The sequence below is a fragment of the Cynocephalus volans genome, chromosome 14, assembly GCF_027409185.1.
Source record: "Cynocephalus volans isolate mCynVol1 chromosome 14, mCynVol1.pri, whole genome shotgun sequence".
Taxonomy (NCBI): domain Eukaryota; kingdom Metazoa; phylum Chordata; class Mammalia; order Dermoptera; family Cynocephalidae; genus Cynocephalus; species Cynocephalus volans.
In genome coordinates this window covers 66,460,107-66,477,772 of record NC_084473.1, presented here as the reverse complement: position 1 = coordinate 66,477,772, position 17,666 = coordinate 66,460,107, and the positions used below count along the sequence as shown (strand labels likewise).

General features: G+C 35.4%; 1 protein-coding gene across 1 annotated transcript in view; it reads right to left on the bottom strand.

Moving 5' to 3' along the window:
- Positions 1 to 17,666, bottom strand: part of GMCL1 (germ cell-less 1, spermatogenesis associated) — a 41,773-nt gene that overhangs the window by 1,389 nt on the left and 22,718 nt on the right. Inside the window, exons 10-13 of the mRNA XM_063078707.1 lie at positions 14,114 to 14,183; positions 10,969 to 11,044; positions 6,792 to 6,937; positions 4,731 to 4,818 (exon numbers count right to left, since the gene is read on the bottom strand). Of these exons, the coding sequence (XP_062934777.1) occupies positions 4,731 to 4,818; positions 6,792 to 6,937; positions 10,969 to 11,044; positions 14,114 to 14,183 (380 nt within the window). The remainder of the gene's footprint in view (positions 1 to 4,730; positions 4,819 to 6,791; positions 6,938 to 10,968; positions 11,045 to 14,113; positions 14,184 to 17,666) is intronic.

The window sequence follows — 17,666 nt, the reverse complement described above, 5'->3', positions numbered from 1 at the left end:
AAACACTGTTTAAATCTAGAATTTTTAATTTTTTACTGAGGCATGTGTTCCTGAAATGACAAAGGGACTAAAATTAGAGTGTCTAAATGACTGAAGTAGGCTCAACTAGACACAGCTTCTATGCTGGGGGAGTAGCAAGATAAATTTAGATAAAGAAGGTACAGAATACAAATGTCTCTCTCACACACACACACACACACACACACACCATCTCTCTTTATACACCCCCTCCCCCCCAAAAAAGAGGGAAAGTAATGTTTTAGAAAAACATCAGTGAACAAAATCAGACAAGGCCATCACCTAGGCTGATGATGCTAACAGTGTCACCAGAGAAGAATGATGTCAAAGCACAGTTGATCTTTAGATGCTTAAGTCATCCTGACCTAGTCAAAATTTGTGTCAATAACCTGGATGAAGGTACATTTGCTAAATTTGTTGAGGACAAATGCTTTGACAACATGCATATCTGATGATAAAAATCAAGATTCTGTACCATGGCAAAACAAAGGCTCCAAGAAAGATTAGCACTTTGGTATCTGAGTATAGTTAAGGTTGGGGAGGAGTAGGGTAAGTTAAAGAGCCAACTATGGGAAAAGAAGGAAGTCATGTGGACACCACTTGGGGGCTGAGTGGACACACCAGTTTTTGAATATTAAATTGTGTTAATCCCCACTCTCCATCCCTAAAAAAGACAGATCTAATCCTAGCTTCCTCAAACCTTTAACTCCATCTGAGGGCTCAATTTATACCTACATTTGCATTAAGCACCTGTACAGCAAAGTTGCACTTTCCTCGTTCCACTACGGAGTAGAAGCTGCAGAGCCCACACATCACAGCAGCAGGAAGAGCAACAGGATCTTCCTAGGTCCCCATTTCCACTTCCATATGATTATTTCTTCATCTTCATGTACAATTCCCTGCTTCCCTGAGGTTAATGCTACTTCTTCTATACTATACCTTTATTACTTGTCCCACATTCTATCTTACAGATCTAAATTCCAGGACCCATAAATCCAACTCCCTTCTCTTTGATTTAAAGCAACTCAAATTCAAATCCTCAACTACTGGCTCCTTCCTTTCTTTCAGGACCATCTACATTTTCACTCTTGCAAATTGGCTTTGACTCCCCATCCCAGCTCCTGAATGTCTTACCAGGTTACTTTTTATGTCCACCCCTTAAAATACCAGGGGTGCCTAGGTTTCCACCCTGTCATATTCTCCACATTTCCTGTAAGTTATCTCACCCAATCATTACTTCTAGGCCAGGCATTGCTTATAAATTCCAGATCCATTTATCCTCCAGCCTGTCAAATTTTCACCTCGATGCCCTCAAATTAAATATGTCCTAAACTGAATTCATCATCTCTTCACCAACACCAACACTTTAAGTCATATTTGTTTATCTTCCTATAATTCAAATCTCAAGAAAAACCACTACTATAAATCAAGTTGCCTAAAAATCAGAAAATCAGGAACAGTCTTTGACTACTTTTCTCACTTGCACACACAATTAAAAACCAAATTCTGTCAGTTTGCACTACTTTATTTCTAGAACCCATCAACATTTCTTATCTCCACTGCCACCTTCCTTAAGTTACGAGTCTCATCATTTTTTATCTGGATTATAGCAATATAATCACTAAATTGTCTTCCTGCTATTATCATGATTCCACACATTGCTGAGAGAACCTTGTATAACACAAATCTAGTCAGCACAGTCTTGTAAGATGAATAGTTATAAAATTATCAAAAATCACTAGCTTTCCTATGTCATAAAAACTATTAGAAAAAAAGATTAATTTCAGTATTAGCAACTGAAATATAATACCCTTAGCATTATATTTCTAGGAAATATATAGGAACAAAATGGGAAAAACTATAAATTGTAGAGAGATACATAAGCATCACACCAAAAGAAGAAATCATTAAAGAAAAAGATTGACAGAGTGTTTTGAAGGTTGAAAAGACAAATGACAAAAATGAAAAAACTATAGCACATCACCAGTTACTACTTTTACTACGTAAAAGCTGTTAAAAATTAACAAGAAAAAATGAACACCTTAATAAAAAATTAAAAAGAAAATATATAAACTGTCAATTTACACAAGATAATATGACAAATAAGTATACAACAACCCAACTATACCAGTAACCAAATAAATGAAAATTAAAACAAATATAATTTTTCACTTACTACATCAGGGGAAAGATTAGAAAGAATGATAACACACTATATATTGGGTATACTGTATTATATTGCTGGGGGTAGTGTAAATTGGACAGTATGTTTGGAGGGCAATTTGGCCATTAAAAAATGTATGCACCACTTGACAAGAACTCTACTTCTTGGAATTTATCTTTTAAAAAATCAAAAGGTACAAAGATATATGTACATTTCTTATAATAATGAAAAAAATGAGAAACAACTTTATCCAATAAAGAGGAATTATCTAAATTATGGTATACCTAAAAACAATTAATGTTGTACAGTCAATTAAAATGATGCTGTGGATACATATTTATTGATAAGAAAAGCTATGTACAACAATGTAGCAGAAAAAGGGTTATAATTGCTACCTAATCTCTCCTGGACTTGGGCTCCAAAAGAGGGCCTATGCTTTTTTCTACTGGGCCCACGCCAGGTGGCCCCATTTTGCTTCTCCCCCAGGCTTGACCACTATGCCACTATCAAGTTCCCCCTGACCACTGGTCTGCACGAAGAAGACAGAAGACAACACACTCGTATTCACTGTAGATGTCAAGGCCAACAAGCACCAAATCAAACAGGCTGGGAAGAAGCTCTGTGACAATGATGTGGCCAAGGTCAACACCCTGATCAGGCCTGATGGAAAGAAAGCAGCATATGTTTAACTGGCTCCTGATTACAATGCTTAGGATGTTGCAAACAAAATTAGAATCATCTAAACTGAGTCCAGCTGGCTAACGCTAAACTATATGTTTTCAGCATAAAAGAAAAAGCAGGTCATAAAATAGTTAATAGTAAGACCCAATTTGGAAAAAAATATACAGGTGAAGAAAAAAATGTCAGCAGTGTATCTCTGAGAGGTATACGTATTTTTGTCTCCACTTATTTATATTTTCTATTTTTTCTACAACAAACATCTATAACCTACGTAAAACACACATATATGAGAGTACTTTAAAAGTTCATGGAAAAATAGAATTAAAAAATAATACGAATCTTTCCATGAACTTTTTGAAGTTCCCTTGTTCAACTCCCCAAATAAAATCCTTCCAAACTGCATCCACAGCCCATTGTACCCTGCTCCAGCTGTACTGAACTCTTCCAACCCTCTTTCAGATCCTTGAGTGACCCATGTGCTCCTTTGCCTCTATCTTACTTATCATTTGAGGCTTGGTTCAGGTATCCACTCATTTTTCAACTTTTCCCAGAGAGGAAAGTTCTTCCCCTGAGCTGTCTTCCCTTCTCCTCCTCCTCCAATAACCACACCCACCCCTAACCAACAATACAGGTTAGAGAATTCCCCCTCAATGTTGCACACTAATCTGAGCTCATTCTATCATGCTACTTCTACTACACCATATTAACACAAGCTTGTCTTGATTTTTTCAACTCCTAGCATAGACTCTAGCACATAGTAGGGACTCAAACGTTTGCTGAATAAACAAACCACCGATCATTTGGAATGCAACTATTATCTTGGACTGGTGCTTTTTCAATCTCTTGCTGCTCTGAGCCATGATAGTTTTTTTTTTTTTATGAAGTTCCAGGTAGAAAGTAAAGATAGTCATACCCTCTGGAGTCACAATCAGCTCCAGAGGGCATGAGTACCAATAGAGAATTCCAACAGAAGCAGATTTCAAATTTCACACTGTATATCTGCCTTGAGATGGACTTTCTCACTTACTGTCTACCATGGGAGATGGTCAGTCTCTGTTGCTGAAGTTCCAGCAATGGCTGGAGAACCTCTGTAAAAATGCTGCTAAATGAGTTCTCATGTAGGACATGTGAGGTTATATCTATCATTTCTAGGGTTCCTTGCAATGCTAAGGATGTTGTACAGTACTCTGTTCAGTCTCAGGAAAACCGCTGACTTCTCACAATTTATGTGAACTATACAGGCTCTTTACTAAAACAGTATGCCCTTTGGAATGGTGATTAGTTTTACTAGAAATAAATCTCAATATTTTAAAAGCTTTCACTTTACTTTTTGAAAATTGTATATTTTCTCCTCATAACATTTGAAACCTCTACATGCACAGGTATATGAAGAAACAAATGGCTTTAGGGATAATTTTGGGAACATTATAGATACTTGTCATTTTATAAACCTAATGTGCTAGAGAATACTACTCTTTTACTATTCAGGAGCTATGGAGACATGCTGGATCATCTTCCAGATGTCTGCTGTTAACATATAAATAAAGCACTTATGTACACAATGGATAAAGAAGTTACAAACTCATAACTTTTTGAAGATGATATTCAGGATAAACAAAAATGTCCTTTCCCCTGCCCCTCAAATCAAATTGTTCTCTTTTTTCTTCTTTTCTCTGAGTTAACGCTTCTAGTGAGATGGGATAAGTTATGCAGAAGTAAAGGTGGTACTTTCATCTTTACCTTCAAAAAACTTTCAAACCAGTCTTTAAATCAAAACGTCACTTTAATGTTAATTCTACTTAAGAAATTTCAAAAGAGGATTCAAAAGACATATATTATGACACAACAAAAAAATAATCAAACATACCTGATCTTTTTCAAGAGTAAGTATTTGATAGCCAGTTGTTCTACTACATATTAGTTTTCCACTACTGTCAAAAGAAGCCAAACGTAATCTAAGATGAAAACAAAAAAACATGACTTTAACCACAGATTAATTTACACAAGCCCTCTCTCACTTTAATATTTTTTTCTCTTCCATATTCTCTGTAAGTCTTGTATTTGATAAAAGACTTTATCTTAGTGAGATATAATTTATAAATGACCCTTTTATACTGTGGTAAAAAATACATAACAGAAATCATCATTTTAACCACTTTTAAGTATACAGTTCTGTGATACATACATTCACGCTGTTCTAAAACCACCACCACCACCCATCTCCAGAACATTTCCATCTTCTGCAACTGAAACTCTGTACCCATTAAACACTAATTCCCCATTTTCCCTTCCCCCAGCCCTTGGCAACCACCAGTCTACTTTCTGTTTCTGTGAATTTGTGTAGTTTAGGTACGTCATATGAGTGAAATCATACAACATTTGTCCTTTTATGATTGGCTTATTTCACTCAGCATAATGTCTTTAAGTTTCGTCCATGTTTAGCGTGTGTCAGAATCTTTCCCTTTTAAGGCTGAAAATGTTCCATTGTATACATATACTGAATTTTGTTCATCCATTCATCTGTCAATGAACACATGGGTTGCTTCCACCTTTCAGCTATTGTGAATGATGCTGCTATGAACATGAATATACAAATATCTGTTTGAGTCCATACTTTCAATTCTTTTGGGTATATACCCAGAAGAGGAATTGGTGGATCATGTGATAATTCCATGTTCAATTTTTTTGAGGAAATGCCATACCATTTTCTATAGTGGCTTGTCATTTTATTTGGCCACCAGCAGCACACAAGGGTTCAGGTTATCCCATATCCTCAACAACACTTATTTTTGTTCTGTTTTTAGTAATAGTTATCCTAATAGGTGTGGAGTGGTATTTCATTGCGGTTTCGATTTACATTTAATGATTAGTGATGTTGAACATCTTTTCAATGTGCCTATTAACCATTTGCATATCTTCTCTGGAGAAATGTTTATATGCAAGTCCTTTGCCCATTTCTGAATTGAGATTCTTTTTTTTATTGTAGAGTTTTAGGAGTTCTCTAGATAGTCGGGATATTAACTCCTTATCCAATATATAGTTTGCAAATATTTTCTCCTATTCCATGGGCTACCTTTATCACTTCATTGTCTGTCTTTGATGCACAAGAAGTTTTCAATTTTGATGAAGTCTAATTTATCTATTTTTTCTTTTGTTGCCTGTGTTTTTGGTGTCATACTGAAGAAATCATTGCCAAATCAAATGTTATGAAGCTTTTCCCCTGTTTTCTTCCCATGGTTTCAGTTTCAGCTCTTTTGTTTAGATCTTTGGTTCATTTTGAGTTAATTTTTATATATAAAGTAAGACAAGTATAAATATACATCTTCTAAATAATCTGTTCATTAAGCAATTTTCCAACTTGTTAGCCTATAGTATCCTCTCCAGAAAAAGATTGCCAGCTCAACTATCAAGCAAAGTTGGACATATAAATCCTATAGAAAGTTGAGGATAATACCAGACCTGTTTTCCTAGAAAAATATCTTGCCATATTTCTAGTTTGGATCTTTTTTTTTTTTTTGGCTTTTTCGTGACCGGCACTCAGCCAGTGAGTGCACCGGCCATTCCCATATAGGATCCGAACCCGCGGCGGGAGCGTCGCTGCGCTCCCAGCGCCGCACTCTCCCGAGTGCGCCACGGGCTCGGCCCTAGTTTGGATCTTTTATTCGCTACGAATAGCAACAAGTCTTCAAGCCCAGCATCAGGCTTACATTGTTCATATTCTAGCGTATTTGTTCTCCCTAACTAGATCTTATGATTTTGACTATTAACAATACATTTCATAGGAATGAAGCCTTATCACTTCCTAGCACTTTCACATATACTGTATGTTATCAAAGTTCTATTGTTGGAGTAAATTATCAATGTTTTGTTCTATTTCTTATATTTCCTCTAGAGCGAGGAGGAGTGGGGTGGAGGAATTTCATCCTACCTAAAGGCTATGCTCCTTCGAGGTTGTAAACTGACAGATCCGCTACATGGCTGATTCAGTGTATTGCGTTTGAAAATGATGTATCGATTGGTGTAAGTTACAAGTAGGTCAAAGCCGAAGTTAAAACCTGTCCACCGCCAGCAGTACTAATAAATACAAAAGAGAGACGTATTTCAGTTTATCATATTATCAAGTCAAAAATAAAAAGTTCAAAATGTCTTTTTTTCTCTAACTCATTCCAAATGTTTCTCTCATGGGTCCCCTACTTTTCGTCGGTGCCTTTCCCCTGAAGGCTTACAACAGAAAACTATATAACTAAGCCAGAAAAGCAGCTTTATGATCATCATTCCTTGAGCTATTTTCCTAGTATTTTCTCTTCATGATCTGTTTCAATACCTCTCCACACTTCAATTCTGTCATAGATAATAAGGCTTTTTACTGCAACTCTATGTAGGTATAACTTAGGGTATTAGTGGTCTAGATGGAGGTAATATGAACTCATTAAAATCCACCTTGCTTTAAAAATACTCTAAAATGCCTTAAGTAATTTACCAACAGTAATAAACACAACTGGATTACTTTAAATATTATCATGATGTTTACAAGTTTGTTTGTTTACACTATCAGTTAATAGTTAATAAGTGAATATTAGGTAAGGTGGTGTGGTATAGGGAAGTTAAGTTAGGGCTTTATGTGTTTGGTTGACACCTGAATTATAACATTAATTCAATATTTAACTGGTATTTATTGAGCACATATTATATGCCAGGCACTGATCTATGCAGTGGAGACACAGCAGTAAATAAAACAGAGTTTCTGAACTACAATTCCTTGAAGTTGATATGACAAGCAAACAGAAAGGACATTGTTGGGAGGGAGGGAGGTTTCGGTAATGGGCCACAATAATCAACCACATTGTATATCGACAAAATAAAATTTAAAAAAATAATAAATAAAAAAAAAATAAAAGATGACCGGTAAAGGGATAAAAAATAAATAAATAAATAAAACAGAGTTTCTGCCCTAGTAGAATTTATATTTTAATCTGTGTATATGTTTGTGTGGTAGGAGAAGAGATGACTAATACTCATGGAATAGAAGAGAAGAAACCATCCAGAGAGAGTGACGGGGTAGAGGAGGGGGCTTGCAGCTGGGGAGACTGCTAGTTTAGACAGCTGCTAAGGGAAAGTGTCTCCGAGGAGATGCTAGGTGAGTAAGGATGTGAGTCACTGAAGGAGCAGATGGGGTAGCTATCTGGGGAAAGAGTGCCTTAGACAGAGAGAATGGCAAGTACGAAGCTCTGGAGATAAAAACACGCTTGGCATATCGAAGAGCAAGAAGGGCTATGTGGATGGGGCAGTGACTAGCAGGAATAGAAGCTGGAGATTAGGTCATAGAGGCAGTTAGGGGCCAGAAAAGGTAGGGACTAGTCATCCATGGTAAGGAAGAGACTGGATTTCTTCCAAGTGTGGAGGATAATGGAAGATTTTAGGGAAGGAAGTGACATGATCTAACTTGCATTTTAAAAATATCACTTTGACTGTTGTATGGAAAATAGAATGTAAAGGAATGAGAGTAAAATGGGGAGAGCAGGTGTGAGGCTACTATAATAGCCCAGGCAAGAAAGAATGGTAGCCTGGACTCTGCGTTAGTGGTAGACATGCTAAGAACATATTTCAGGGGTAGGGTCTTGAGGAATTTGTTATGGACACAAGGTGTGGTACAAAAGAAAGAAGAATCCAAAATACATCCAAAGTTTGGAGCCAATGCAATGGATGCACATGGGTTGGAGAATACCTGGGAAGAAGGAAGTTTAGAGACAAAAACCAGAAATTCTGCTTGGGACTGTTTTATTTAAGATGCTATTAGGTATCCAAGAAAGATGCCAACTGAGCAGGTGGAAATATGAATTTGGAACTAGCAGTCATAGGTATATACAGATGGGCTGTAAAGTCATGGGACTAGATGAGACTACTCAGGAGTGAGCATAGATAGGGAAGAAATCCAAGAATTGAGCCTCTAGTCACACCACATTTGTTGAGTAAGAGGAGAAGATCTAGCAAAGACTTAGAAGGAGAAGCCAATGAAATAGAAAAGCAGCAGAGAATGCTGTCCTGGAAGTCAAGTAGTGAAAATCTTTCAATGAGGAGTGAGTGAATAAATGTTGCCAAGAGTTTTCAGAAGATTGAAAACTGATTTGTCAATGTGGGATCACTGGTGATGTTGGCATGGCAGTTTCAGTGGAGTTGTGTGAATAAATTGGAGTGGATTCAACAATGCATAGGGAAAGGGGTTGTATAGACAACAAATACAGGCAACTTTTTTTCAGTGAGTTTTGCCTGAAAGGGGAGCAAAGAAATAGAATGGCAGCTAGAGGGGGATGTGGGGCCAAGGCATAGTTTAAGATAGGTGATATTGCAGGATGTTATATGCTAAATGAGAATAATCCAGTAGAAGAGAAAAACTGATGATGCTGGAGAGGGAGGTGATAACTGTAGGAACAAAGCTTTTGACCAGGTGAGCATGGATAAGGTCTAGAACAAGGAGAGGGGAAGGACTAGGATAGAAGCAGAAAGTTTATCCATTCTAACAAGAGGAAAAGCAGACAGCTACAGATGTAGGTAGACTGGTAGAATTTTTAGTAAGAAGATTACAGAATCTCTTCCTACTGCAGTAAGAAGCAAGATCATTAGATAAGAATAAGGATGCCCTTTTGAGGAAAGAAGGTATGCGTCATCTCAGATAGTGGGAAGATAATAAATTCACTAGGGAAATGTACGAGCATAACCATGTAGCGCTAAAGACGTGCTTGAAACTTATGGTTAAAACATTCAGGTGAAACCCACTGGGGTATGGTGTTTATTTTTAGTCACTTTCATCTGTCTGGATGTAGGCATGGGGTGCATGGAAAGCTGGGATTTAACAAGATTTGGGGTTTGGCCAGGTGAGTCTAACAGAGTCAAAGAGGGAACAGGGAAGTTAAAGAGTATAAGCAAGGGACCAATTTTAAGATAGAACATAAAATTTAAGTCAGGTAAAGAAAGAAGTAGGAATGTGGTGAGAAAGGTAATAGGAAAAGGTAGTAAGTACATCCCAGTGGGGTTAAAAAATTGCTGGAGTCCAGGTACTAGACAGAGAGAGCTAGAAAGAGGAGGTGGAGTCTGAAAATGAGATGCTTGAAATGGAGATTTTGAAGGCTGTGTAGTCATTAGTAATGTAAAAAGTAAGGATATGCTCATGGGAATGGTGCCTGAGGGAGGGTGGAGTACATGATCACTGGGGGAAGGAAGGTCAGGCAACAGAGATACTGAAATCACCACAACCAGTAACGAGAGTAGTAATAAAGAAAGACAGGGAGCCTAGTGAATGATGGCCACAGTAAGGGAAGTAGGTGGTGTAGTAGAGGTATTTGCTTTAAAGGGGCTGTGTTTTGATGAGGAACAAGAGAAGAACAAGATCCGGAAGCAGCACAAGAAAGAATGAGTAAAGAAGACAACTACTCCTCTTTCATACTCGAACACTCATCACAATTATAAATGCAAACATAAAATAATTAACTTTTAAAAATTAAAAATAAAATGAGGGAAATTTTGGGAGAACAATAACCAAATGGGTATCTAAATTAGGCTGAATTTTTTTTAGAGATGAAAATTACAATTAATTAGGATAAAATATTTTAAAATACAGTTCATGTCCCATTAGTTGGTTGTAAAATCAATTGAATAGATCACAATCAGCTTTAAAAAAAAGTAATACAGAAAATAGGATCTCTGGACACAGCAGTGGTAAGTATTACTTTAAATACTTTTCTTTCACTTATATTGGATAGTAGTGAAAAAAGGTGATTTTTAACGTGGGCTGCAATCAAAGAGTTTGCAAGTCTTTGATTGAGGGAAATTGTAAAATAGAATGACTTAACACGATTTCCTCAGGGATCCTTTTCTTATGTCTCTTATCTGGACCCAGTTTAAATTTAATTGTCTCACACAAGGCTGAGTAATCAATCACCACTGAGCGCAGTGGCATGACTCCTTGCCCAGGAGATCGTGCTATAGAAACTATATCAAGTAAGCTATTCTGAGTTACAACAGGTGTCATGATTGTTACTTGAAGTATATTATGCACTGATAAGACAACAATTTGTATGAGAATAGTAAGAGTCACAACCTATACTTACTTCACCATCTTTGGCAAGCTTTCTACCACACCTCATGCTATTTCCCTCTAGTTCTTCTTTATTGATTTCTTGAGGCCTAAAAATATACATAAGACATGAACTCTCATAGAAAATAGGCAACTACTAATCGAGAAAGAACTGTCAGTTAAAAAGAAGAGTAAATTGTGCTATTAGATTTAAAAGTAAATTTTTGTGGTGTAGATAAAAATAAGAATGTACTGATTAAATCTAGTCCATTGCCTTTGCTAAATATTTTAAATGTTCAATGTTTCACTTATTGCACTGACTTCTAGATTACTTTTATTAGGGCTCAGCCAAACCAGAGAAGAGGAAAAAAAAATTCTGTGAGAAACTGTGCTCACCAGGAAAATAAAATACTTAAAAGTCTATTAAGTAAAAGAAATTAAAATCTCTTATTTCTATAAGACATGACTTGGTTACACCTACTACTGGATATTACTTGTTTCACATGCAAACCATTTTTCATGCAGAATAAATATATAAAGTCAATATTTAATAGAAAATGGCAAGGAATTTTATCAATTTGTCTTTACTTCACTCCTTACTTTAAAAACCTTAAACAACTAAGAGAAACACTGTTATTTCAACTTGTAATAATAAATGACATTATTATTAGCTTGATAATTCCAACTGATAAAAGTAATACAATATATTCATTCATATTTACAACATGAAGTGCCTAGAAACTGGAGACATAATAATATATAATAATAATAAATAATAAAATGAAACAAATACAATAAATAAAAACAAGTAAACATAAATAAAACTAAAAGAACATGTCCTCAACATCCAAGAGCTCAGTCTAGTAGGGAAGTAGAAATAAGTAATAATTACAATAATGTGGAAAGGTGTGATGTTAAGAGCATGAAGAAGGCACAGATTTATTGCCCAGGGCTAGAGGGAGGCTCATCACAGAGTAAATATTATTTGTGTCTAAGTGGGAGCTTATTGCTTAGAAGTGGGAGGTGAATTATGTGCAGGAGGAAGGGTATTCCAGATAGAAGGAATAGTAGATAAAAAAGGGACTGGACCATAATAGAATACCAAATGTACGAAGACTTTAGTGCAGCTGGTGCATAAAATGAATATAAGAGAAGATGGAGCTAAAGACATTTGGGATAGACTGTTGAAGGGCCCCACAGGCCATGCTAATAACTTTCAACTTTTCCTGTAGGTAAGAGAGAGTTCCTAGGCATTTTTTCTGTTACTTTTAAACTTATGAAAAATTGCAAACATATGAAAGTAGAGAAAATAGCATAATGAACCAAATTTTCTCACCATCTACCTTCAATATTCTTGAATAGCAACAATCCTTTAACTATCATCAAATGTCCCTGGACATATTTAAGCAGGGAAATGACACAATTATGTTTCTGTTTTAGAAAGATGACCCTCATGAAAATGTGGAAGAGAGTTTGGAAGAGGAGAACCCTGGAGGGAGACTTTACTAGATTATAACCAGTATCCAGGGAATACACTGTCTTCCTCACTTTAGGAGCCCTGCAGCAGTGAACAGATGCTCAGTACCTGAAATAGAACATTTTATCAGGGGCAACATAATCATATACTACTGAGGGCAAGAAAACCAGGTACTTTTTCTAGCTCAGTATCTTAGATGAGACTTTATATTAACCTTAATAAGGACACAGGTGAGGAAAAACCTTGAAAAATAAAGAACATTCGTAATTTAAAAACTGAATATATAAGAAGTAGGATGATTTATAAATTACCTCATACATTAGAAAATGATTCAAATCTGAATTCCATTATATAATTAATTCTCAATTTTGGGATTTTGATTTATTATTACTATTTCAACAATCTTACTGTATTTGTGCTAGGTAAGTGTGCTGTGAATATCTTTGGAAAAAATGAGATTACAAATAAAGTAGAAACTAAGAACCCTGGATAATAATAACCTCATAGTCATCATGAATGTTGTGGAGATCTGTGGTGGCTAGAATCCTGCTCTCAGTGTCAACTGTCTAGCTCTCTTAATCCTGTTCATGATGCCAATTGTAAAGCTAGGTCTAGGTCTGGAGCTCCCAGACCCCTCAAGCCCATTCACAGACTGGGTCACAAACCCTTCATATGCCAGGCTGGGTCACCAGACCCACACACACCAGGCTGGGTCACCATACCCCTTCATGAAGGTCTATGAGCTAGGTAACTGGCCAAAAGGTCCTTGGAGCCATAGATTGGAAAGCATGGACTCTCTCTCTCTCACTCTACCTCTCTCTCTCTACCTCTTTCTCTCTCTCTGAAGAACATAAGAATAGCAACAAAACTAAAAAGACACATTGGTGCACATGTGCACTGACTCCACACACACACACAATTTGCTTACAAAGGATGCTGACCCACACCCAACTGGACCCAAGGCGAGGGCCCTGAACAAACTACTCTATTTTCCCAACAAATTTATATAACACTTTCATACATTCATTGTTTCAATATAAACTTGTAGTTAGGTCATTATTTTAGGAAATTCTTTGGTGTATAAAAATGGGTTAAAAGAGATCAGGGGCAAAAATTTAAAACTTCTTAAGGCCACTTCTCACAGATTTTCTCTTCACACTGCCTATTTCTAGGAGCTAGCATAAGGATCAAATGATAAATGTGAAAACACTTCTATGAACCGCCAAGCATTATACATTGGAAGTACAGACCATTTTTCCTCTTAAAATGAAGAAAGTGTATAAATATAGGGGGTCAAATGCTTTTGAGAAAAGCATCTGTAACCAGATGGCTTTAATTCATTTTAGACTCAAATATCTTCAAAACCTATTTATTACATTAATCAGAATTTGACAATACTACCACAAATAAGAAAATCAGATTTACCTATATATAAATATGAAAACCATGTTTTATGAAAGCATTGTTCCAACTAATATTTCAGGGCTGGCTGGTTAACTCACTTGGGAGAGAGTAGTGCTGGTAACACCAGCCACCAAACAAAAAACCAAGTAATATTTCAATATGATGAAAGAAAATCATATTATAATACTAGGTGAAAAAAAGTACAGTAGATGAATTATGCAATATAATGAATGCATTTGAAAATTCATAGCAAAAATTTTCTTTTTAAATGAATAATTATATGATATAATATACTTACCCCACCTCACTGTCTTGTTCTGCCCGGAGCATAGCAAGCCACTGCTGTTTATACACAGAAGACAGCCATTCTAATATGTAAACATAAATAATAAATAAATAGATACATAAGATGGAAGAACATAAAGGATTTAAACATTATAAGTAGTTGATAATTCAAGTTTAATACAGCAACTGAAAAGCAGATAGTTTATATTTTACAAACATGCTGTAACAATAAGGCTTAATGATCTTTAAAGTGGTAAAGGTTATCTAGCTTTGCCTTGGCTAGACACTACTGAGATTATATACATTTAAATTAGGATTTAAATCCCTAGTTAAAAGCATATTCTTGCATTTAATAGTCTTCTTTTCACAGATCATATTAATTTTCATTTGTGGAAATCATACCTAAAAAAATATTTTCAGTTTTTACAAAAGTTCTGCCAGAAAACTGAATAATGGATTTTTCCTTTATTAAGTTATCTAAAAATAAAAATTAATTAGTTATTTGAGAAATAAGCCATCTGTAAATTAGCAAGTGAGGTATACACACGCAAGAAATAATTTTGGAATATTAGATTTAGATAACTATTATTATAAATATTTGAATTTAAATTATTCTAAATAGGATAAAAATTATAGATTACAATATTTTTCAACAAAACAAGTCTGTGTAAGCTAAAATTTTAATTTATCTTTCTGCTCTTATTTGCTCTCAACCAGAAAGGGTAGTTTTTCTATTTTTTAAGTTCTTAAATGATTTCTCAATCTCTACCTAAAGGAGAGGGGGAACCCTAGGTGTGATTAAAATCTGGATTTTCACTTCCAAAGTCTCTATTTAATAAAGGTATCCAGATGACTTCCAATGATCTACTGGCGTCTTTCCTTAAAACACCCTATAAACAAATTTTTGAATGTTTCTTTGAATGTTTCTTTCAGAGTCCTCCAAAATAATATTCTTGCTGTTATAAGGAATAACTGCTAAATGTCTAGGTAACAATTTGTCTTCACAGGCAAATATAGTAGTAGCAAATTTTACATGACTCAGTATATACACAAGGGTATTTTAAAAAGTTCATGGAAAGATTTGTATTATCTTTTAATTCTATTTCTCCATGAACTTTTTGAAGTACCCCCATATACACATATTATGTATTTTATTTGCAATACATTTGAGTTTTTAAAAATTCTGTTCTATTGTATTTTATTTATTTATTATTTATTATTTTTTTTTGTATTTTATTTTTAAAAAAGAAGTGATCCTTATCCATTAAAATTATTTCTCAGCCCACTAATTGGTTATACCTGGAGTTTAAAATGCACTGATCTAGAGATAGAATATGGCTTTTCATGATTCATTTGTAAAATTCAAATGAAAGGGTTAAACATATATATTCTCAAATATCATGGAAGATATATATCCCAAGAAAATGTTTAAAAATGTAAATTCCAACAACCTTTGTATACTGTAATCTCCTTTAAAACCAAAAGCATTTTAACAAGTTAAAAACATGAGCACAGTTTTTTTTTTTGTCCCTCCTGTCTTACCTTAATCCAAAAGAGTAAAAAGTCAAGCTTAAAATTTTTCTAGTCACTGGTAGCTCAAAAATTCTAGGGCTATGCTTTAAAAAAGTAGCATTCCAAAAATCAGTCAACAGAACACAAGCACAAATGCAAAGTTAAGTCACAGCTGTTATGGGGAGATGGGGGAGAGGGAGAAGAATCCCTGGTAAAATATAAGATGAAAATAAGTGAAACAGTTTCCTTTATACACAGTTTCAAATATGTTTATATGCAATCATATCTCCAAAAGGCAGAAACTCTAGGCAGAGTTTGCCAGAATCCTTTTCAGCAGAGAGCTAGTGTTGAGTGAAAGATTTTGAGAAAATGCCTTCAAGAAACTTCGATTCAGTAAAAACAAGTTTAAGCACTAATTTTAAACTTTATCAGACCAAAGTCCTACACAAAAACTCAAAACGGACACATCAAAGTGGATTTGAAAGTGCTATGGATCACCAGCTGCAGATCTAGTCTACAGCAGTTTTGAATGTAAACACAATATTTCCCAAATAGAATAAATAAGTTCAAAGAAATTTATTTGGATTATTTCCCTTGTCTTATACAAAGGACATGGGAAGTCAGCCTCTAAAACCATACTATTTGAAAATCTAATGTCTCAAATTTATGATCTTTAAAAACAAAAAGATAAGATATGCTAACTTGTCAAGTATTTTATTGTCTAAGTAAAAAGAAAAGTGTCATGTCAGGTATATACACACAAAAAAATCCAATTAAAACCAGTCAGGCTTATAGCAAAAAACTAAGCCTAAAAGTTGTTTTATGGAACAAGTTGTAGCTGATGTAGTCATCTATAAGTTAGATGTGGATGATAAAGGAGAATGACCAAAAGTTTTCATAATAGAAATTCCCACATGGACAAGGAAGAGTATTTTGTACACAGCATCTAGGGATAAAATATTTATATAAAATTATGGAGAATCTTGGCTGAAAAATACTCACATATAATAACCTAAAAATCTAGTTCCAAAGCTATTTTCTGAATAAAATTAATTACTATGCCTTTTCATTTTCAGCAACTTATTTTCATAAAACTGACAGTGAGCTGACTGGGTAGGAAGCATGAACAGAGTGGCAGAGGTTTGATAGAATTGCTTAAGTGAATGAAAAAGAGGAGTGACCAAGTAAAAGTAGTATAAGGAGTCCTAAGGTCCAAATTTAGCATTGAAATGTAAATTTGCAGTGGCACCAACACAAAAGTTGTAGCGTGCTCGACAGTAGTACTCAGCACAGACTAGAGGGTATAGGAACAAACAAGGTTTAATTTAGTTTAAGGATTTGCCAAGTGGAAGGATACAGAGTTGAAGGCAATTCTGAGAGTGGTCTGTCATAATCTATCATGCAATCCAAGCCCAACAGGGAAGAAAAGGCAAGAGAAGTTTGAAAGTCTGGCAGAAAATGGAGGGCTTAAAATGTATCAGAAGTCAAAGAACAATGTAAAAGGGAATAAAGCTATGAGCATGCTAGAAGGTTGTATAGTGGTCCGAAAACTGCTGGAGTTCTGATGCTGAGAAATTTTGGGTTACAACAAGGTTCATGGTGGTTCCAAAGGTGCCAAATGCCTTAATGTTCAACAAAGATAAATGTTACTGGAGTTGAGGTCAAGTAAGTAGGAGGCTAGGGCATTAAATGGATAGTTCATACGGACATGTTATGTGACTAGACAGGGGGAGAGACAGACAGTAATCAATTAATTAAAGTAAATCAGTTGCTTAAATGAATGTGAAGAAATGATTGGGGGTCAGGAGAGAAAGGATAAGAGGGTCAGATCACACACACTAATGATTTGGAAAGGGCACTAAGGGGATAGGACCACGATTACCTAGCCTCCTGTCCCTATATTAATAGGGTGTGAGAGACAGAAAGTCCTCTGTAGAGGGAAAATAGCATTTTCTGGGAGAGTTAAATAAACGGAGAGAAGAGATGGAAGACTTTGAGATTTTGTTGACTCTGGTTGCAGAGCATGTAACAGAAAGGTTTGGGAGGAATGGTAA